Source organism: Balearica regulorum, chromosome 8 (genome assembly GCF_011004875.1).
Source record: "Balearica regulorum gibbericeps isolate bBalReg1 chromosome 8, bBalReg1.pri, whole genome shotgun sequence".
Taxonomy (NCBI): domain Eukaryota; kingdom Metazoa; phylum Chordata; class Aves; order Gruiformes; family Gruidae; genus Balearica; species Balearica regulorum.
Genome location: NC_046191.1, coordinates 12,562,942 through 12,579,532, shown reverse-complemented (window position 1 = coordinate 12,579,532; position 16,591 = coordinate 12,562,942). Strand labels below are relative to the sequence as shown.

Here is a 16,591-nt window from a genome sequence, read left to right as displayed (position 1 = left end):
AGAACTGAAATGTTACTGTGCTGCTACAAATGTTTGGTAGGCCAAATTTTGAAATAGCTGCTGAGATGGTTTTCTGATTTGTAACAATTGTTCCAAAACAAGCAAATTGTCTAGAATAGCAGAGAACAACAGTGATTTCATATATAAAATACGGGTGAGAGAGATGCATCTTCATGGTTGGCTGTGTCTCACTCCGAGTTGCCCTGCAGGAAGGCTGTGTCAGTGACTCTCCAGTAGACCAGAGAGATTCTGCCTTTGAGGCTTCAGGTTCCCCTCCCAAACCCATCGCGTTTGCTTTTGCTGGGGAGGGCAGACAGCAGCCTTACTGATAAGTGCATGCCTAACTTGTCTGCTTGTACTTCTCTGGCTTTCTGTACCTGTGTTCTTGTGCACCTCTTAAAATGTAATTCAAGGGAGCATTTCTTTTGAAAGCATCACACACCCTAGCTCAGCCCAGGGCTCTGCATGAGATTGCTGCTGTTTTCCAGTATAGAGAAGTAGACACGTGCATGCCTAAATCTCTGCTAGCATCTCTTCCACACCATGAGGCCCTTCTTGTGATTCACTTTATAGGATTATCAGGAATCTGTGCTTGCTCAGCAAGCGATTTTTTTCCCAATACTATCAACTGTGAAAGGAAAGACCTTTTCTTCTGAAATGTTTAAAAAAAAAATAAAAAGTTTATCAATGGAGAGCATGTCTGAGCAAGTTGTTATTTTTCAGCCCCCAGCCAAAAAAGATGAAGCCTCTTTCTTTCTCTTGTAAGAAAATATTTTTCATGGTCCTCCTCCTCAGAACTGTGTTGTTCCCATAAGCTCTCTAGAATAATTTAGTTGTGAGCAAAGACCAAACAGGGAAAATTTCAGCCAAGAAGGTGAAAGTTTTCCCATTCTCCTGCCTGAAGCTTTTGAGTGAATAGAAATGATGACAGCAGTCATTTCCACTCCTGGTGTAGTGGGAACTTGGTTATGAAATGAGAAACAAGAATTAGTTTAGAGGATGAGGACTGAACGTCCTCCAGGGATCTGACACTGAGCAGAGAGGCCAGGGAGAGGGAGGCTGGAGTTGTTTGGACTTGGAATTACCACATGACAAATACACTGGTCTGGAGTTGTTACTCCACACGGTGGAGTAAGCGAAGGTGGGTGTGATGGGCACCCAGCCATCCAGCACCTCTCCCTGCTGTCACCCAAGACTTCCTTGAGAGCTGTCTCTCAACAAATATCTCCCAGGCTGATATTTGAGAGCTGTCTGGAATCCGATCTCTCTTTTTTTTAGACTTTCAATAAAAAAAATCTTCAACTTTTCCAGATTCTTATGTGATCAGGGAAAAGACATGATTTCACTGTGAAAAACTTTTCAGTTTCTTGTATTTATTTGTAGATTGTTTGAACAACAAACAGTTAACTTCAAGCTTGGCATGTGCATAGTCTTCTGTGGAGACTCTGGTCATTTTGAATTTGAGGGGGAAAAAGAGAAGGATGAGGTTACAGGTTAAATACTGTATTTTCAGTGCATCCTTATTTTTTTCTGGTTGTGTTTCTAGGGCTACCCTAAGAGCGCAAATACTCAAAACAGATTAAAAAAAGACTCCTTGGACCATCACCTGTCCCTGTCCCTAGTGGTTGTTACTGCTGCCCTTTGGAGGTAACTAGTGATGTTCAAGGCCAGGCTGGATGAGGCTTTGGGCAACCTGGTCTAGTGGAGGGCGTCCCTGCCCATGGCAAGGGGATTGGAACTAGATGATCTTTAAGGTCCCTTCCAACCCAAACCATTCTGTGATCCTGTGTGTTCCATGGCAGCCTCCTCCAGTAGAGTTCCAGAGGTGTTATTTGGAGGGGACGAGGTAGTCTAGTCCACTTAATATGCGTTTTCCACAGTCATAAAGATTTTCATGGATGATCTGTTGCACTTCTGTTAGCTCTCACTGAGATAAGTTTTGGGATTTGCTGTAACGGTTACCAATCAGTATAAAAATATGTATGCCCATGCCCAACTCTATTGTTCTGGGGCCAGGACTCAGGATTTTAGGTTTGCTTAATTGGTACTTTCCTTCCATTTCAAAACTTTAGGGCATACAAATGTTTAAAATGGCTTTATAGTAATACCCTTTCCCAGACTGTGTGAGAATTTGTTTTATATACAGGTATACTTTTGTCACCAGTCTCAGTGGATTTAGATGGTTTCCAGAAATCAGTGTTGCTCAATTAAACGTGCAGAAGAAAAAGATTCATTACAGCAATGTAAATTCAAGCTGAACAAGGCAGCAGGTTTTTTAGGTTTTACTGCTAGTGAACATTCCGTTTCCTTTTGTTCTGGTTTTTAATAGTATTGATTTTTTTAAAATGTACAAAAGTAAAGTAAGTCCTCAGTGTACGAGCTGGGGAGTAGGTGTACAGTCAGAGATATAATTGCATTGTATTTTCCAAGGACAGAAGTTTTTTGAATTCTGTTGTATTTGTCATTTGAAAAATTTACACTATTTTACTAAGATCATAGAGTAAATAACAGAAAATCAAAAGAACAAATCAACTGCTGAAATGCAATACAAGACATCAGCTCAGCACACTGCATAGCAAAACAGTCAATCACACTGCAATCACTACCAGCCTGAACAGTAAATTAACATTTCACTAGGATAGATGAGAGGTGAATAAACATAGATATATGTAAATACAAACTAAGTAGAAATAGACATGATTATAGATGAGTAAATATGTGAAATCAGCATCAGTTAAGTAAGCACAATTAATAATTGCTTGTTGTTCATGTCAGGACAATGTGCCAAAGCCTGCAGACAGCAGCCATCGTGCTCATGTTTTAAAAGGCATTTTTTGAGTTTTGAGCTATTTTCTTTGTGCAGTCCCGGCACTCCCTTCACCAAGGATGGCAAAATTCAGTACACCTGTGTGGTGAACTTCTGTGGTCACATCTGTGATATTCCTTCACAGAAGCTTGTCAAGGACAGAGCACGTGGATCCACCATCTGCAAAGGCCTTTTGGAAATAAAGCCAAGCAAGCAGCAGTCAGAGAGGTCTCACCTGCAGCTCACTGTCTCAGCTGTGACCTGCAGATCACCTGGGTTCAGGGTTAGCATGTCCCCTGGTGCCTGTGGTCTGTGTAGGTGGTTGGTGGGCTCCCTCACACACAACCACAGTCTGTGTTGGGCGTCTGATGGTGCAAGTTTTGAAGGGATCTGCTGTCCTGCTGCCTCAGGAGTGGCATGCCACCAGCCCCTCTCTGCTAAGCGTGTCCTCAGCTGGTGGTTGCTTCTCCATGTGGTGCCAACTGGTCTGACCTTGTCCTTCACTCTGAAGCTGCGGTGAGTTGACCTTGGCTGGCTGCAGATGCCCACTCAGCTGAGGGTTGCAGGGCCATACCTGCTCCACTGTGGCATTGTCACAGGCTGCAGGGGAGTCTCTGCTCCAGCACTCAGAGCTCCTTCTCCCTCTCTGACCTGAGTGCTCACAGGGCTGTTTCTCACACTTTTTACCTCACAGTTGTGTTTGCCCCTTCTTAAACCTATTGTTGTGGCAGTGCCTCTGTGGTGAGCTTGATTGTGCCCTGCTGTGGTGTCATTGTGGAACTGGCTGTGGATGGGGCAGCCTTGATGTCTCCTCACAGAGACCCCCCTGCAGCTCCCTCCTGCCACCATCTTCACACCTATACCCCATACAGACAGTGATGATGGTGTGTGTGTGGAGCAAGATGCATCCTGGGCCCTCAGCAGTCTCCCTGGTCTGGTCCCCACACGTTGGAGTAGGGCAGAGCCTGGCCTCTGGGCTTTGTCAGAAGCAGCAAGTGGAGTATGGCACTTGGTCATGCTGCTGTGCGTGCCGAGTCACCTCGTGCCACACTGTAGGGACAGCAGGTGTCTGCATAAGTAGTTACTGTGGGCTAAACCAGAAGGTGAAAGTGGGATTAAGGAGGGTCCTGCAGTTTTAGCAAATTCTTCAGAGATTACTGTTTAAGGGTGAAATTGTACTCCGCAGCTTCAGGTGGCAGGTGCCAGCTTGCAGCTGCTGAGGGAGAGGTGCCATCTTCCATTGCTGCCCCCCCCCCCCCCCCCCCAGCCCCATCTGATCCTGCCCTGAGCCACTGTGCTCCCTACCCTGCTTGGAAAAGAATAAAAAAATCGGCTTTCTGCCAGGTTAGAGGCCTGAATCTGCTCCACAGAGGCTCTGGTTCTCCTCTCCCTCAAGCATGTACTTGCAGACACATCCAGAATGTGAAGATGCAGAACTACCATCAGCTCCACTGGGGACGTTAGTTCAGTGTCTTGAGATTGAACAGGTTTCTCCTCTCACTCTTACTCATTTTCACATCCCAGTAGCTTTCTCTGCCCCGTTTATGGGTCAGGTTAATCTTTGAGGTGGTTTATATATTTGAAACGTGGCCTTTGTGCAGCCTGTGTGCTGAATGACGTCATGGGTGGACTCTGTTCTCCCTCTGTGGAGTTAAATGGTTTAGTGCTTTATAGGGATACAGGATCATCAGACACTTTTCACTTGGACAAAGCGGTGTTTCAAAATGACCTTCTGAGTACATATTGCAAAATTCTATTGTGTGCAGAAGAAGAATATAAACGTTTAACTTGGATGCCTGGTTTTATCCATCCAAGTTTGTCACGTAAATCCAGACGACACAACTGTATTTTCATGGAACTCCTTTTATTGATTATTAAAATGTTACATGATATTTTTTTCATATTTGCTGAGTCTTTCAGGCCTGAATGTCACTTTGGTTTCTTTGCTGACTTTCACTTTTAGTGATTAGTTTCTTACCAAGCATAGGCCAGCCTGTGCAGGCTTCCAGATACTTATAGACTGTAGGATTTCTATGTCGATCCACATCTAAAACGAAATTAAACGTTTTTATTTGTGTACTTAAAATTGTATCTGTTAATTCCGATGTGTGTCTTAACAGCTTTCAGGAAAACTAATGTCAACGTATGGTACATTTTGTAGTTTTGATGTGTCAGCTGTTCTGTAATTTTCAGTGCTATGACCATGTTATAATTGTGCAAAAATCCATTTATTAAAAAAATAAACCGTAAAAATGGTTCCAAATTGTCATATACCTGAATGAATGCCCAGGGGACCAGGGGAGCTCTCTATTGCCCTCATTTACCAGCAAGCCAGATGGACTTTATTCATTTCAGGAAAAAAAGGTACTGAAGCAGAAACTGTGCTTGTCATGTTGCAGTCTGCACTGAATTTGTGTGGCCGAGGCCATTCAACCTGGATTTGTAGTAAGAGCACCAATTATCTTATAATTTAGATTAACATGACACATTCCTTGCTTATCTGATGTTGTGTCCTCATGGGGGTGATTTGGTTATTTTTCCAGGCAAGCCAACGTTTATGAAAGCTCCTGAAGATCAGATTGGGATTTCTGGAGGAGTGGCCTCTTTTGTGTGTCAGGCAACAGGAGAGCCCAAACCTCGTATCACATGGATGAAGAAGGGGAAGAAAGTCAGTTCTCAACGGTTTGAGGTAATTACCAAAAAAAAAAAAAAAAAAAATTTCAGTAATCAATCTAATGCTTGCAGGTCTTAATTACACAATAATCATCACTGCAACCCGGGTATCTCTGCATCACTACAGTACAGACTCTAGAGCTCTGGAGTAAAATAAGTTTCCTTCCCTGCAGCAATGCAATCTGTAGAGCAGGCGTTGTCCATCTGTAGAGCAGGCGTTGTCCTTTGAGCATGATGCTGGAAGCACACACATAAGGCATCGTTCTTCAGATGGGAGACTGGGGCTTACACTGAATTGGATGGCAGATAAGAGTTGGATCTGGCAGTAATTTTCTGTTTTCATTGTAAAAATAGATAAGGCACCTCCTTGGTCTGCTATCCGCAATGATACACAAAAGTAGGATGCCAGAATGCTATAGGAAGGCTTTCTAAGTGATGGCTACTGCCACCCCTCCCACAAATGCCCTTGGAAGGGGAATGGTGAAATCATCCTGAAGGGTGAATTGACTTCCCTGTGAACTAAAGTCTGAGAGAAAGGAATAGGGAAAAGCAGGTATCAGAAGTGCTTTTGAAAAAGGGTCCAATTTGGTTTAGATTTTAAATAGTATTCTTAAATAGCATTTTCACTGACTTTCTCCACCTTTTTCTCCACTTCCTCTTTTTGGAGTTGGGCTCTTTTCTCTAAAACTGCCCTTGGAAATGTGACCTTTCTACCATTCTGCTGCCTTTCTCTAATCCCCTGCCTTTGATGTTTTTGCTTTTCTGACTGGAGCACAAGATGACTTTGCCCAGAATGGATTGATTCAAGTCACCAATTTTAATCATGATTTTGTATGTGAGCAGAAAACCTTGATCAAAGTAATCAATTTTAATCTTGTTTTACATTGTTATTTTTCCCTAATAAAGGTTAAGTTTTCTTGTATAGTAACCATTTAAACATTCTAATTTGTAAGTAGCTATAACCTTTGTAGTGAATTTGGTACTTATTGTGGCTGACCAGAGGGCTATGCCATGTTATATGCATTTATATGAGCAATTTCATACCTTTATTCACATCAGATTTGAAACATAGTTGTGGCATTTTTATTGTGTTAGGAGATAGCGAATACTACCTTTTTTTTTTTCTGTATAACTATTAATTTTAGCTCATTACTAAGCTAGTCTTTATTTGGAGGAAAATTGGAATTCGGTTTAAATGAAAAAATAAAGAAATCTGATGTACACATGCTGAGTTACTACACAAAAGAGTTACCCATCGTTAGCAAATGAACAGCATTTCTGGTCAGTGTCTGTCAGGTCCTTAGTAGTTGTAGCTCTCTTCCTCTCACGTGATGTTTGTTCAAAGGATAGCAAGGGCAAAAGAGCTTTTCTGCTGTTTCATCTCTTAGATTTTAGTCCTTATCACTGAAGTGAATTAATCTCTGCATCTGACTCTGTCCTGTTGTAAAATTTGACAGTAGCCCTGTCTTGTGTAAAGGTTATAGAAAGTTTAGTATTTTGTCACAGTTTCATGTGTAATTTAAAATTGAGTATTCAAAAGAAAAAAATAATGCCTTAAAATGTACTACAGTGATGTTCACGTTTCTCTGTCCTGTCTGCTGCTACTTGATCCCAAATTAGGTTTTTTTGCAAGCTGTTTTTATTACTTAGAACAGAAGGCCTATTCCTTCCAGCATGAGGAATAACGGATATTTGGTGGTCTTGGTTACTTTTTGGTTTCTTTCTATTTCTTCTGTCACTGCAGAGCCTTGTGGTGCATGTTATTTTGCTCCTTCCTGTTTTCCCTCGTTTGGTCTTTATGCTGTGAGAAGCACTCCTAAACAGGGCTCTTGAAAATATGGTAAAGGGTTTGCATGGGGGTACTATAGGTCCTAAACTGAATTACATGCGTCTGGAACCAAGTATAGCTTAGTCTTTCTGTCTCCTCTGCAGTTCCCAAGTGACAGGAGGGGGGCTTGTGCCTTTCCCTCGTGCTGTCACCATCTGCAGTAGAGTTAGTATTTCCAACTTTTGCTGTGCTCAGTAATAGGAGAAGGATGAGTTTGGCATTAACAGTGGCCTGAGGCTGTGCCTTCACAGCTTTGCCATTAAGGAATAGCTTATACTGATCCAGCTGCAAACTAACAAATACCTCTTTCTTCCATGTTACAGCTTAGCAGGATGGATGGAAAGGCAATGATTTATTAAGGACTTAATTTATTATGCTGGGGAAGGGATCGTAATTACATCATTGTTGATTATGCCAGAGTTGCAGAGTACCCAATGCTGAAGGACATTAAAACTCCTCGCTTTCTGCTGGAGTTAGCATGCACTGTAGGTGCTCAAGGTTTTATTCTAGTTTTGTTACTATTTTCCTGGTAATCCCACAGGAATATATCATTCTGCTCTTCCATCAAGGTGAAAGTTGGCACTAAATTGCTATCAGTGTGATTAGTAAAACCATTAGTGCAAATATGGCTCAGATGTTTTAAATCATCAGATCCACATCTTTATTACCAGGTTGATAATTTGTCAACCTTAATTGATTCATAAAGAACCTCGTTGGATCTTCATTTGTTCTGGCCTCCTCAGAGGGCAAATATGTTCTTGACTCTGAAGTTTTTGCATTTCTGGACTTGGAATGCTTGACTAATTACATGGTACTTTATAGCTACAGGGCTTGTTTTGGGCTTTGGTTTTTAACCCATGGATTGTTTTGACTTTTTGTTTTTGTTGCGGAAGATATCAGTAAAGAAGTGCTTTCTTTTCATTGCTAAAGGTTATTGAGTTTGATGATGGATCAGGATCAGTTCTGCGGATACAGCCCCTGCGTGTTCATCGAGATGAAGCTATCTATGAGTGCACAGCAACCAATAGTGTTGGGGAGATAAACACGAGTGCCAAATTAACAGTGTTAGAAGGTAAGTGGGAAGTTTTTTCATGCTTTAGGTGGCAGAAGGCATGGCTTTGGCAGCTACATGTTGGTGTGGTGGTTTTAAATGACATTGTTATATTCTAGCTTGGTTTGGAAAAGCCGTGTTCATCCTGTATCATTTGCTGTAATTTCTCTTAGTCATAGAAGCTAGTTTTTTTCAGACAATAATGAAAGGATTGCAGATTCTGAACTTTCTTTAAAGTATTCTAATTTTATTGTCTGAGGTGTGTCATTTCTAACTTGGAGAGCTCGCTAAAGAGACGTTTGTATACTTTTCTCATCTGTCTGCTTTGATACAATACCAATCTTCAGGGTATCTAAGAATTGTATCTGACAGCCAGAAACTTAATCTATGTTGCTGCACCTTCTGGATTAAATTGGCACAGTTCTTGAATAGATTTTCAGGTAACTCTTCAGATTTTGAGTTTGATGTGGAATTTAGCTGGGTTTACTCTTCACTGTAGTCACAACTTGTTACTCTGTTTCTCCTATTAAAGCCTACATGAGCAGGTTTTACTTTGCTTGCTATGTTGTTTCTTCTAAATGGAATGTATTGTGGAAGAACAGTGTATTAGATATAAAAGGCTTGTGATCAGTTGATGATGTTTTTATATTAGATTGTCAGCATTACTGTCTTTTTAAGGAAATACGGGTTTTTTCAGCACATCGATGTGTTGTAATATTTGTTTACATATATAGGATTTTGTAAATGTACTGAGATGTTACAAATCCAGGGCATTTGGCTGAATGGACTTTATTTTTACTTGCATTTACTAAGACAAGCAGGAAAAGGCTTAGGCAAATTGCTTGGTGTATATGGATGTATTGAATATACTATCCAATATGAATTGGATAGTAATGAAAAAACTAGACTGGAAAGCATTTATTGTTGTATGGTTTTGAACCAGAGGAGACTGGTTATCCCAATAGTGAGTGTGCCAGCTGTACATGACAGGTTACCTGTTGTCCCTTGTTCTCCTATCCATAGAGGTAATCATATTTTCCTCTCTGCTCTGTGACAAAGAATACATTAAACAATTGTAATGTGCTCAGACACTGTGGTGATAGGAATCATAGAAATCATTCAGTACTTGATGTGATTGTGTATCTTGTTTCTGGAGGTGGGGCATCTTAAAGGATCAGCTTGCTCTTCAGTAGTAGTATTATTAAGAATAGGATAACACGTGCTATAGACTTGAAAATTATTGGGGGGAAAAAGCAGATCTTTTTTGTTACTTCTTGCCTTTGCAGCCACATGTGTGAGTGCATAAAGCTCAGTGGAGCTCTTTCAGCAGTTTATGTGCAGATCTGCATTTAAATGGTTCTTGCAACTGGATTTTTGTGATACTACATACTTGAATACCCAACTGTTCCAAACACATTCCTGTTTCCTTTGGTTGCAGTTGCCTTTATGTATCTTCGATCTGTATGCACATTCACACACGCACTAATAATTTATTTGCTCTGTGTTAAATGTTCAAAGGCCTACAGAGACATGCATTGCATAAAGGAGCACAACAGCATTTCTCAGCTCCGTGGTGCTCCTGCTGATTTCCTGATGAGCTAAAACTTGCAGACCACCACATAAATAGGGAACGTTAGAAAACACCAGAGACAGGAAAAGACATGCGTGCACACTAAGAGCCACAGAATAGAAAGTCACTACCAGTCAGGCACAGGACCTGCTTTTTTGTTTGGAAACTTCCTTTAATTGGGAGTAATGCTAGTTTGACATGATTCCATAAGGTCAAAAACGATCCACAGGCTGAGGGGCTGTGTTTTCCTCTCTAACTGAAGAGTATCGACCCCTTGCTAGGCACTCTGATAATGGGCAAAATTAAGAAACATTTGCTGTATAACAGTTTGTATGTGCTCATGCATATAGAGTTGTGACCTTGATTACAGAGGATGAAGAGTTACTTGTGCCTCTTATGTTGGCTTAACTGACAAAGACGATAACTTCTGTTATGATGTATCCGTATTTTTAAAAAACGGTTTGTATTTCTTTTTTCTGAGATGTTCTATGGACAGGTCTGTATTTTTTTCAGTCATGATATCTTATTGTTCTGTTTTACCTGCCTTAGATTATGCTGTTTCTGCATTTTGGGAGTGTGAAATTTTTTTTTATTATTAATATCCCTTTGTTTGCTTGCATGTTGGCAAAGTGGATATTGCAACTCAGTGCCCTGTTTGTGATTGTGTTTAGTCTCAATGGCCTCCAAAAAATAGTGGTAAGTGCCCCACCTCTCTATTACGCCATCGCTTTCCTAACAAGAATTTTGTAGAGGTATTTGAAAATGACACATTTCATGTGGAACCCTTGATACTCTCAAGATTATCAACTAGGATTGGATTTTCCCTCTGCTTCTGGGGTTAAAATAATTTCTGTAATTGCTCTCAGGTGGCATTTTGAATGATGCAGAGATTCTGCACTTCCTTTCAAGAATTTGACTAATGCAGTAGTCCCTGGTGCATGACAAAGCTTATCATAGACGTCCTCATGGTTACATGCTGCTAAATACACAGCACATATTGATTTTTACATTAAAAATCCTTTATAACAATAAATTTTAATGCTTCTTCACAATTTGCTCTTTAGAACATAGGCCTTAACATTAAATCCAGAAGTCACAGTCAGGGTTTAGCAGGCTGTTATTAGATGTCTTTGTAGCTAACTAATCTGGAGCTTTATTTTATTTAGATTTCTGCGATGTTTTACAGATCAGAGGCAGGTAATCCTTTCTAATTGCCAACTTATTCCATTCTGAATATTAAGAGAGAAGCATGAGTCTAGTCTCCTGGAGGAATCGGGAAATCTCACATAAGTGAATCTCTTTTAACAGTTCGGCTCCCTACTACCCTTTTATTCTCTGCTCCCATGTCTCTCATTTTTCCCTTCTAACTGCAAATCCGGTTGTGACCAAACTACGTATACTTAGTGTAACTGGAAATTATTTCTCCTGTTGATAGTAGGAGAAATAGACGTGCATATACCTTCTCTTCTCGTTTCTCCTGGGTAGCTGATAAGCTGAATTATGTATGAGTCATATTGAACATTTCTGTCTTTTTTCCAATTATGACCTGAAGCAGCACAGAAGTACGTTCCTGCCTGCCTGGCAGAGGAGGAAAGCAGTGCAGGGAGGGGAGGGCTAGAATCAATAAGCTGACACACATTCCCAAGAAAAGCCTCAGGGACAGTTAGTGGCACTAACAAATTAATAAATATATTATTCAGTGGTAATGTTGAGAATTACAGAGCTTTTTAAATAGGAAGATTATATGAAATGTGAGTAGGAAGGATGCCAGCGTGGAAGAACATGGCAGCAGGCTGATTGCAGGAGTGTCTACACGATGTCCTTCCACAAGACTTGTGTGTTCAGCATTGCGGCTGCATTAGGAAACGTGATGATAACAGTGTTTGTACACTGAAGTGTAACTTCAGTCTGTGGTTTCTAGCAGTCTCCACCCAACAGGAAGATAGGGAAAAGCAGTGCAAAAATAAAAAAATCTTCAAGGGGTGCGGAGGAGCATATTGATTCTTTGGAAAAGGAAGGAGGCTCAGATACCAAAGTATATTATCAGTCCCTTCTCCCAGGACTTTCCAACTTGGACATTTGGTTACAAGTTTTGATTTCCAGAATTGGGAAACTATTTAATTGTAACTGGTCCTTTAATGCTCTGCAAGCAGGTTTTTTTTACTTTTCTGTAACCCAGAGCATGCAGTCATATCCAAGTGACACTGAATATATTCAGTTTCATTTCCCTTTGTTTTTAAGTAGGTTAAATGAAAATACTATCTCCAATTTCCATTTCCACAGATCTATACAAATCCCCTATGCCCCTATCCCAGACTCTTAATCATGTGGTGTGTAGTTATGTGCCTGGAGAGCGCTGCCAGGCTCCACAGGAGAGCAGCTCCTGGTAAAGAGGACAGACAGAAGAGCTGGGAAAGGGTTGCTTTCAGTCTCAAGGTAAGCTGGTAAGTTAAGTTTTCCTGGCTGGTTTTGCGCTGTCAGAAGTCAGGGAAGTTCTGGTGTGTTTCACTGGAGCCCTAGAAAGTTCCCGAGTGCAGCAGTTGTCCCGGGGTGGGAACCACCTCCACCTTATCATAACTTGCTGTTTACTCAACCATGTCATGAGCTTAATTTCTTTTACCATCTGCCAGCTGCATTCCAGTTCCTGGGGTTACCCTGTTTGAAATGCTGTAAATGATAAACATTTGACTGTTGCAAATGATTTCTGTAGAGAGCTAGATCTCAGAAGGCCTGAAACAATATGCCCATTTTGTAAACACTCTTCTAAAAGTGATTTTGTCATTGGAATAGTAAACAGAAGTTAGCTATGTTTAATCCTTGTTTATGTTTGGTTAGTTACAAAAGGATCAGTCGGATCATTGTACTTGGGCTCATATTTGTCTTCATTGCTTTTGCATCTTTTTGCCAAGAAGAATTTCTAGCAATGTGTTGTAAAATTGAAACAATTACAGAAGGCAAATTGAATCCATTTGGATGCGCTCATTCTGATTGTGTAAATGAATTAAGGCTCCCCATACCCTGCTGCTCCTGGGATTGGTAGTATTCTCTTCATGTCACTGGTCAGAGGAGGACAGGTCTTTCCCCTGCACGTTTCATGTTCATTAACTGTTCCAACTTCATTTGGTCTCTCCCTGGGAAGACAGACTGCTGTGACGGCAGAGATCCTACTCCTGTTCTTTGCTCTCTATCTACACAGGCAATCCAAATAATACTTTCTTTCGGTGTGAGGCAGGCAGTTAATGGACCTCTAACTACTACGTTTCCAAGAGCTGCAGCACGGTGAGCCTCCACCTGCTTCACTGCTTAGGGACATATCCTGAAATACAGTGATGCACAAAGACGTGAAGAAGCCCGAATGTGTTTGCTTTGTGTTAGATCATGGCATGTCCCATGCTTGTTAAAAAGGGAAACATTAAGCCAATTACTCATGATGGCCTCATTGAGAAGTTTAGGTTGTCACCTAGAAGAACGTAAATCCCAGCTCACGTGGACTTATGCTATTAAGGTATAAACACTGTTCACAGTGAAAGAGTGTATGGTGCTGCTTGACAGCAGATTGCCTAGTATTGGTCTACTAAGTCAATTTAGGATCCTTGTTGTCCTTGCTAAGAACTCTAGTTATTTCTCAAGTACTGAGCAGTGGCTAGAAGAATCCTAAAAGTTCAAGGGGAAAGAGGTGGCCTCTTTGTCCCATTGTACAAAGAAGATTGAGCAGAATTGGTGATCTGTTTCAGTTAGACCAAGAAAATTTACAGACTGTTTTACTTTTATCACCATTATGTCCCATGCTGTCAATACCTAGACTGTCACAGTATCTGAAGAACTGTTTCAGCTATTTAATTTATGGTGTATATAGAGCACCTGTTGTCTCAATCCAGGTGTGAAATTCCTGGTTCTCTTAATTTTATTTATTTATTTTCAAAGATTGGATTCAGTAAGAACGTTAGTCTCTTACAGTTTCTTTTTTGTAATATTTAACAAGAAAGACCTTCTTGGCTGTGAGTGAGAGACAAAGAAATAATTTTCTCAGCTGAAGAAAAGTTTTAAGTGTTGTTGGTCTCTCGTCCAAACAGGAGAGTCAGCAGATCTTTAGAATGTATCAGACCCAAATGCTGTAATTTCCATTTCTTATTTCTGTTTAAATGATTAACTAATGGCACATAACCATATAATGTATCCATGATAGCAAGTTCCATCAGAAGACTACCATGCACTAAGGTTAACACCCAGGTTCATTCCACAAGTTTATGAAGCAAGAAATAAAACCTTTGAAAAGTTTTATATGAAATATCACATAGTTAATGCCAAGCTGAACCCTTTGGAGCTGTGCACTCCCATAAAACCTTGTGTCTGAAAAGGTATTGACCTCTTAATCCTGAGAACATTTTTCTTGTACAGCAAATGGCTGTTTCTGCATATTGCCTCTCAAATGAGGTCCTGTGAGATTACACCTGTAACAGGATGGGATGTTGTCACGTTCCTGCCAGCAAGCTAATGGCATCAATGATACTGCAACACCCAAAAGCAGCACCTGCAATTCAGGAGGGACTTCCCAGTTAAAAACAAGGGAGCTTTAAGTGTCGAACAAACGAGAAGGAAGTATATTCTACAGAATTCTACAAAAGCTCTAATGCAGGGTTCATATTGCCAAACACTAGGTAACTTGAAGTTGTAAGTGTGCAGTTATATCCTGTAAAAGACTTCTCAGAGCTTCTTGTCTCACACAATTGATTTATTCCAAGTTTATTCAGCAGTTTATAAGTGCTGACTTCGGTACTGGAAATCATGTTCAGCCAAGGCTTTTTGTTGCCAATAACAGTTGTCTCCTTTCTACTTACTCCATTTCTCAAGTCCCTTGTGAAGGTAATTCAAAAATGTGGATGCTCCTTCAGAGCCTTGTGGCAACCAACTGGTAACTTCTGTCTGTTATGAAAATTGATAATTGAGCCCTGGGCATTATTTTCTCTCTTTTCCTGGGCTCAGGGTGTAGAGACAGGTTGCTTTTCACTCTATGCTATCTTACAGCTTCCTGAGAGATTGTCATGGAAAGTATGTCAGGCTGTTCTCCTACTGCTGCTCTGCTATCAAAACGTTTGGCCTATTCCAATAGGTAAATGAGGCACAAACAGATTAGTTTAACTCTCTGGGCAGAGATACGCTCACACAGGCAGGTTCCTGTCTTGTTGGGGAGGTGTCCCTGTGGGTTACCATCTCCCAGCTGAGACCAGGGATGGCCAGATGACTGCTTCTGTGTCTCTGTTCCAGTTTGAAATCAGACAGGTTAGATTAAATCATCTGTGGTTTAAACTAATCTGTTTTGACTCTCCGTTGGAACAGATCATCGGTCTCAGCTGGGAGGCAGCAACCACCAGCGCAGCCTTTCACGTCACTGCAGAAAGGCTGGCATTCCCACGTGCCGTGACCCCTGTGGCCACAACAACGTCTGAAAGCTTAGACAGGGATGGGATTCTGATGGTGCTGGTAGACAGTAAATGAAGGTGGAAACCTTGACTCAGGCCTAGACTAGAAAGAGTGGTAGTTTAAAAAGGGCAGGAGAGTGGAGCAACAAAGTGAAGGCTGTCAAGGGGGAGATGTCCCATATGATTTTTGGACTAGACACTACGAAGGAAGAAAAGGCAAGAATAACATAGGTGTAATGTAACAGATTGGAGTAAATACGTTTGCTGGGAAAATGTGAGTATTTAGGTTGAGATATGTGCTAGCTAATGTTCTAACTGGTACCAGAAAATGGACAAGTTAGCCTCCCCTGGCAGTAAAATCCCCACATAGTTTCATAGACTATCTGCCAGTCTTTCCAATTCTCCTGGTCTTAGTGGTCCTCTTCTGCACCTCTTCCTGTTTGATTTCAAGTACTTTTTTTTTTGAACGGCCAACTAAAGGTGTCGACACAAGGAATGTTGCAAGTTTCTTTTCAAAAGTACTGAGGGATCCATGGATTTTGGAGATACGCTGTCAGATGTATGCTGGGATCATAGTTGCTTTTTTCATTCAGTTGGTCACTGGCTAGCATAGCTTCTCTCTGTTTCACTAATGCACCTGTATTTGTCTTGTTTCCTCTTGTTTCCAAGCAGTATGTGCCAAGCTTATAGCAAAAATTCTTAGTATTTCTTATGTTTGTTGCTATTATCCCTGTCACTTAAGGTGATACGGCAGCTCTTGCTTGATTTTTTTGACTGTCCTCTTTATAGCATCTCTACAACACTGTCAATTTAGAACCCGCCTTTTGTGCAGAGGTTGTTAATGCATCTAGTCATTTCAAAACTGATATTTGAGGAACTTGTTGATAGAGATCATTGTTGCACTACTAATAATAAAAAAAAGTGAACAAGAGAGTGGAGTTGATTAGGTGTCGGTGAGCTCTGATTTGGCTCTTAAAATGTTTATCTGGTAATAACTAGGCTGAGGCTGGACCTGGTGACTTTCAGATAATGAATTGAGTTTAGAGGTCTTGCAGCCATAACAAAATACTTTTGTTAATGAATTGTGTATACATGGATCTAGAAGTCTTTCAGAGAAGAAAAAACCACACATATGAAACCCCACAATTATAACTTTTAATGAGTTTCTTATTGCAAAAGGAACTTTAATGGAAATGTATTTAATTCATCTGGAACAGGCAAACAATTAGCTAGTTCCTTTAAA

General features: G+C 40.8%; 1 protein-coding gene across 22 annotated transcripts in view; it reads left to right on the top strand.

Annotated features, from left to right (window-relative positions):
- Positions 1 to 16,591, top strand: part of PTPRF (protein tyrosine phosphatase receptor type F) — a 389,399-nt gene that overhangs the window by 184,920 nt on the left and 187,888 nt on the right. For all 22 annotated transcript variants that reach the window (XM_075759629.1, XM_075759626.1, XM_075759638.1 and 19 more), the window contains 2 exons: positions 5,350 to 5,495; positions 8,238 to 8,379. In XM_075759629.1, coding sequence (XP_075615744.1) covers positions 5,350 to 5,495; positions 8,238 to 8,379 — 288 coding nt within the window. The remainder of the gene's footprint in view (positions 1 to 5,349; positions 5,496 to 8,237; positions 8,380 to 16,591) is intronic.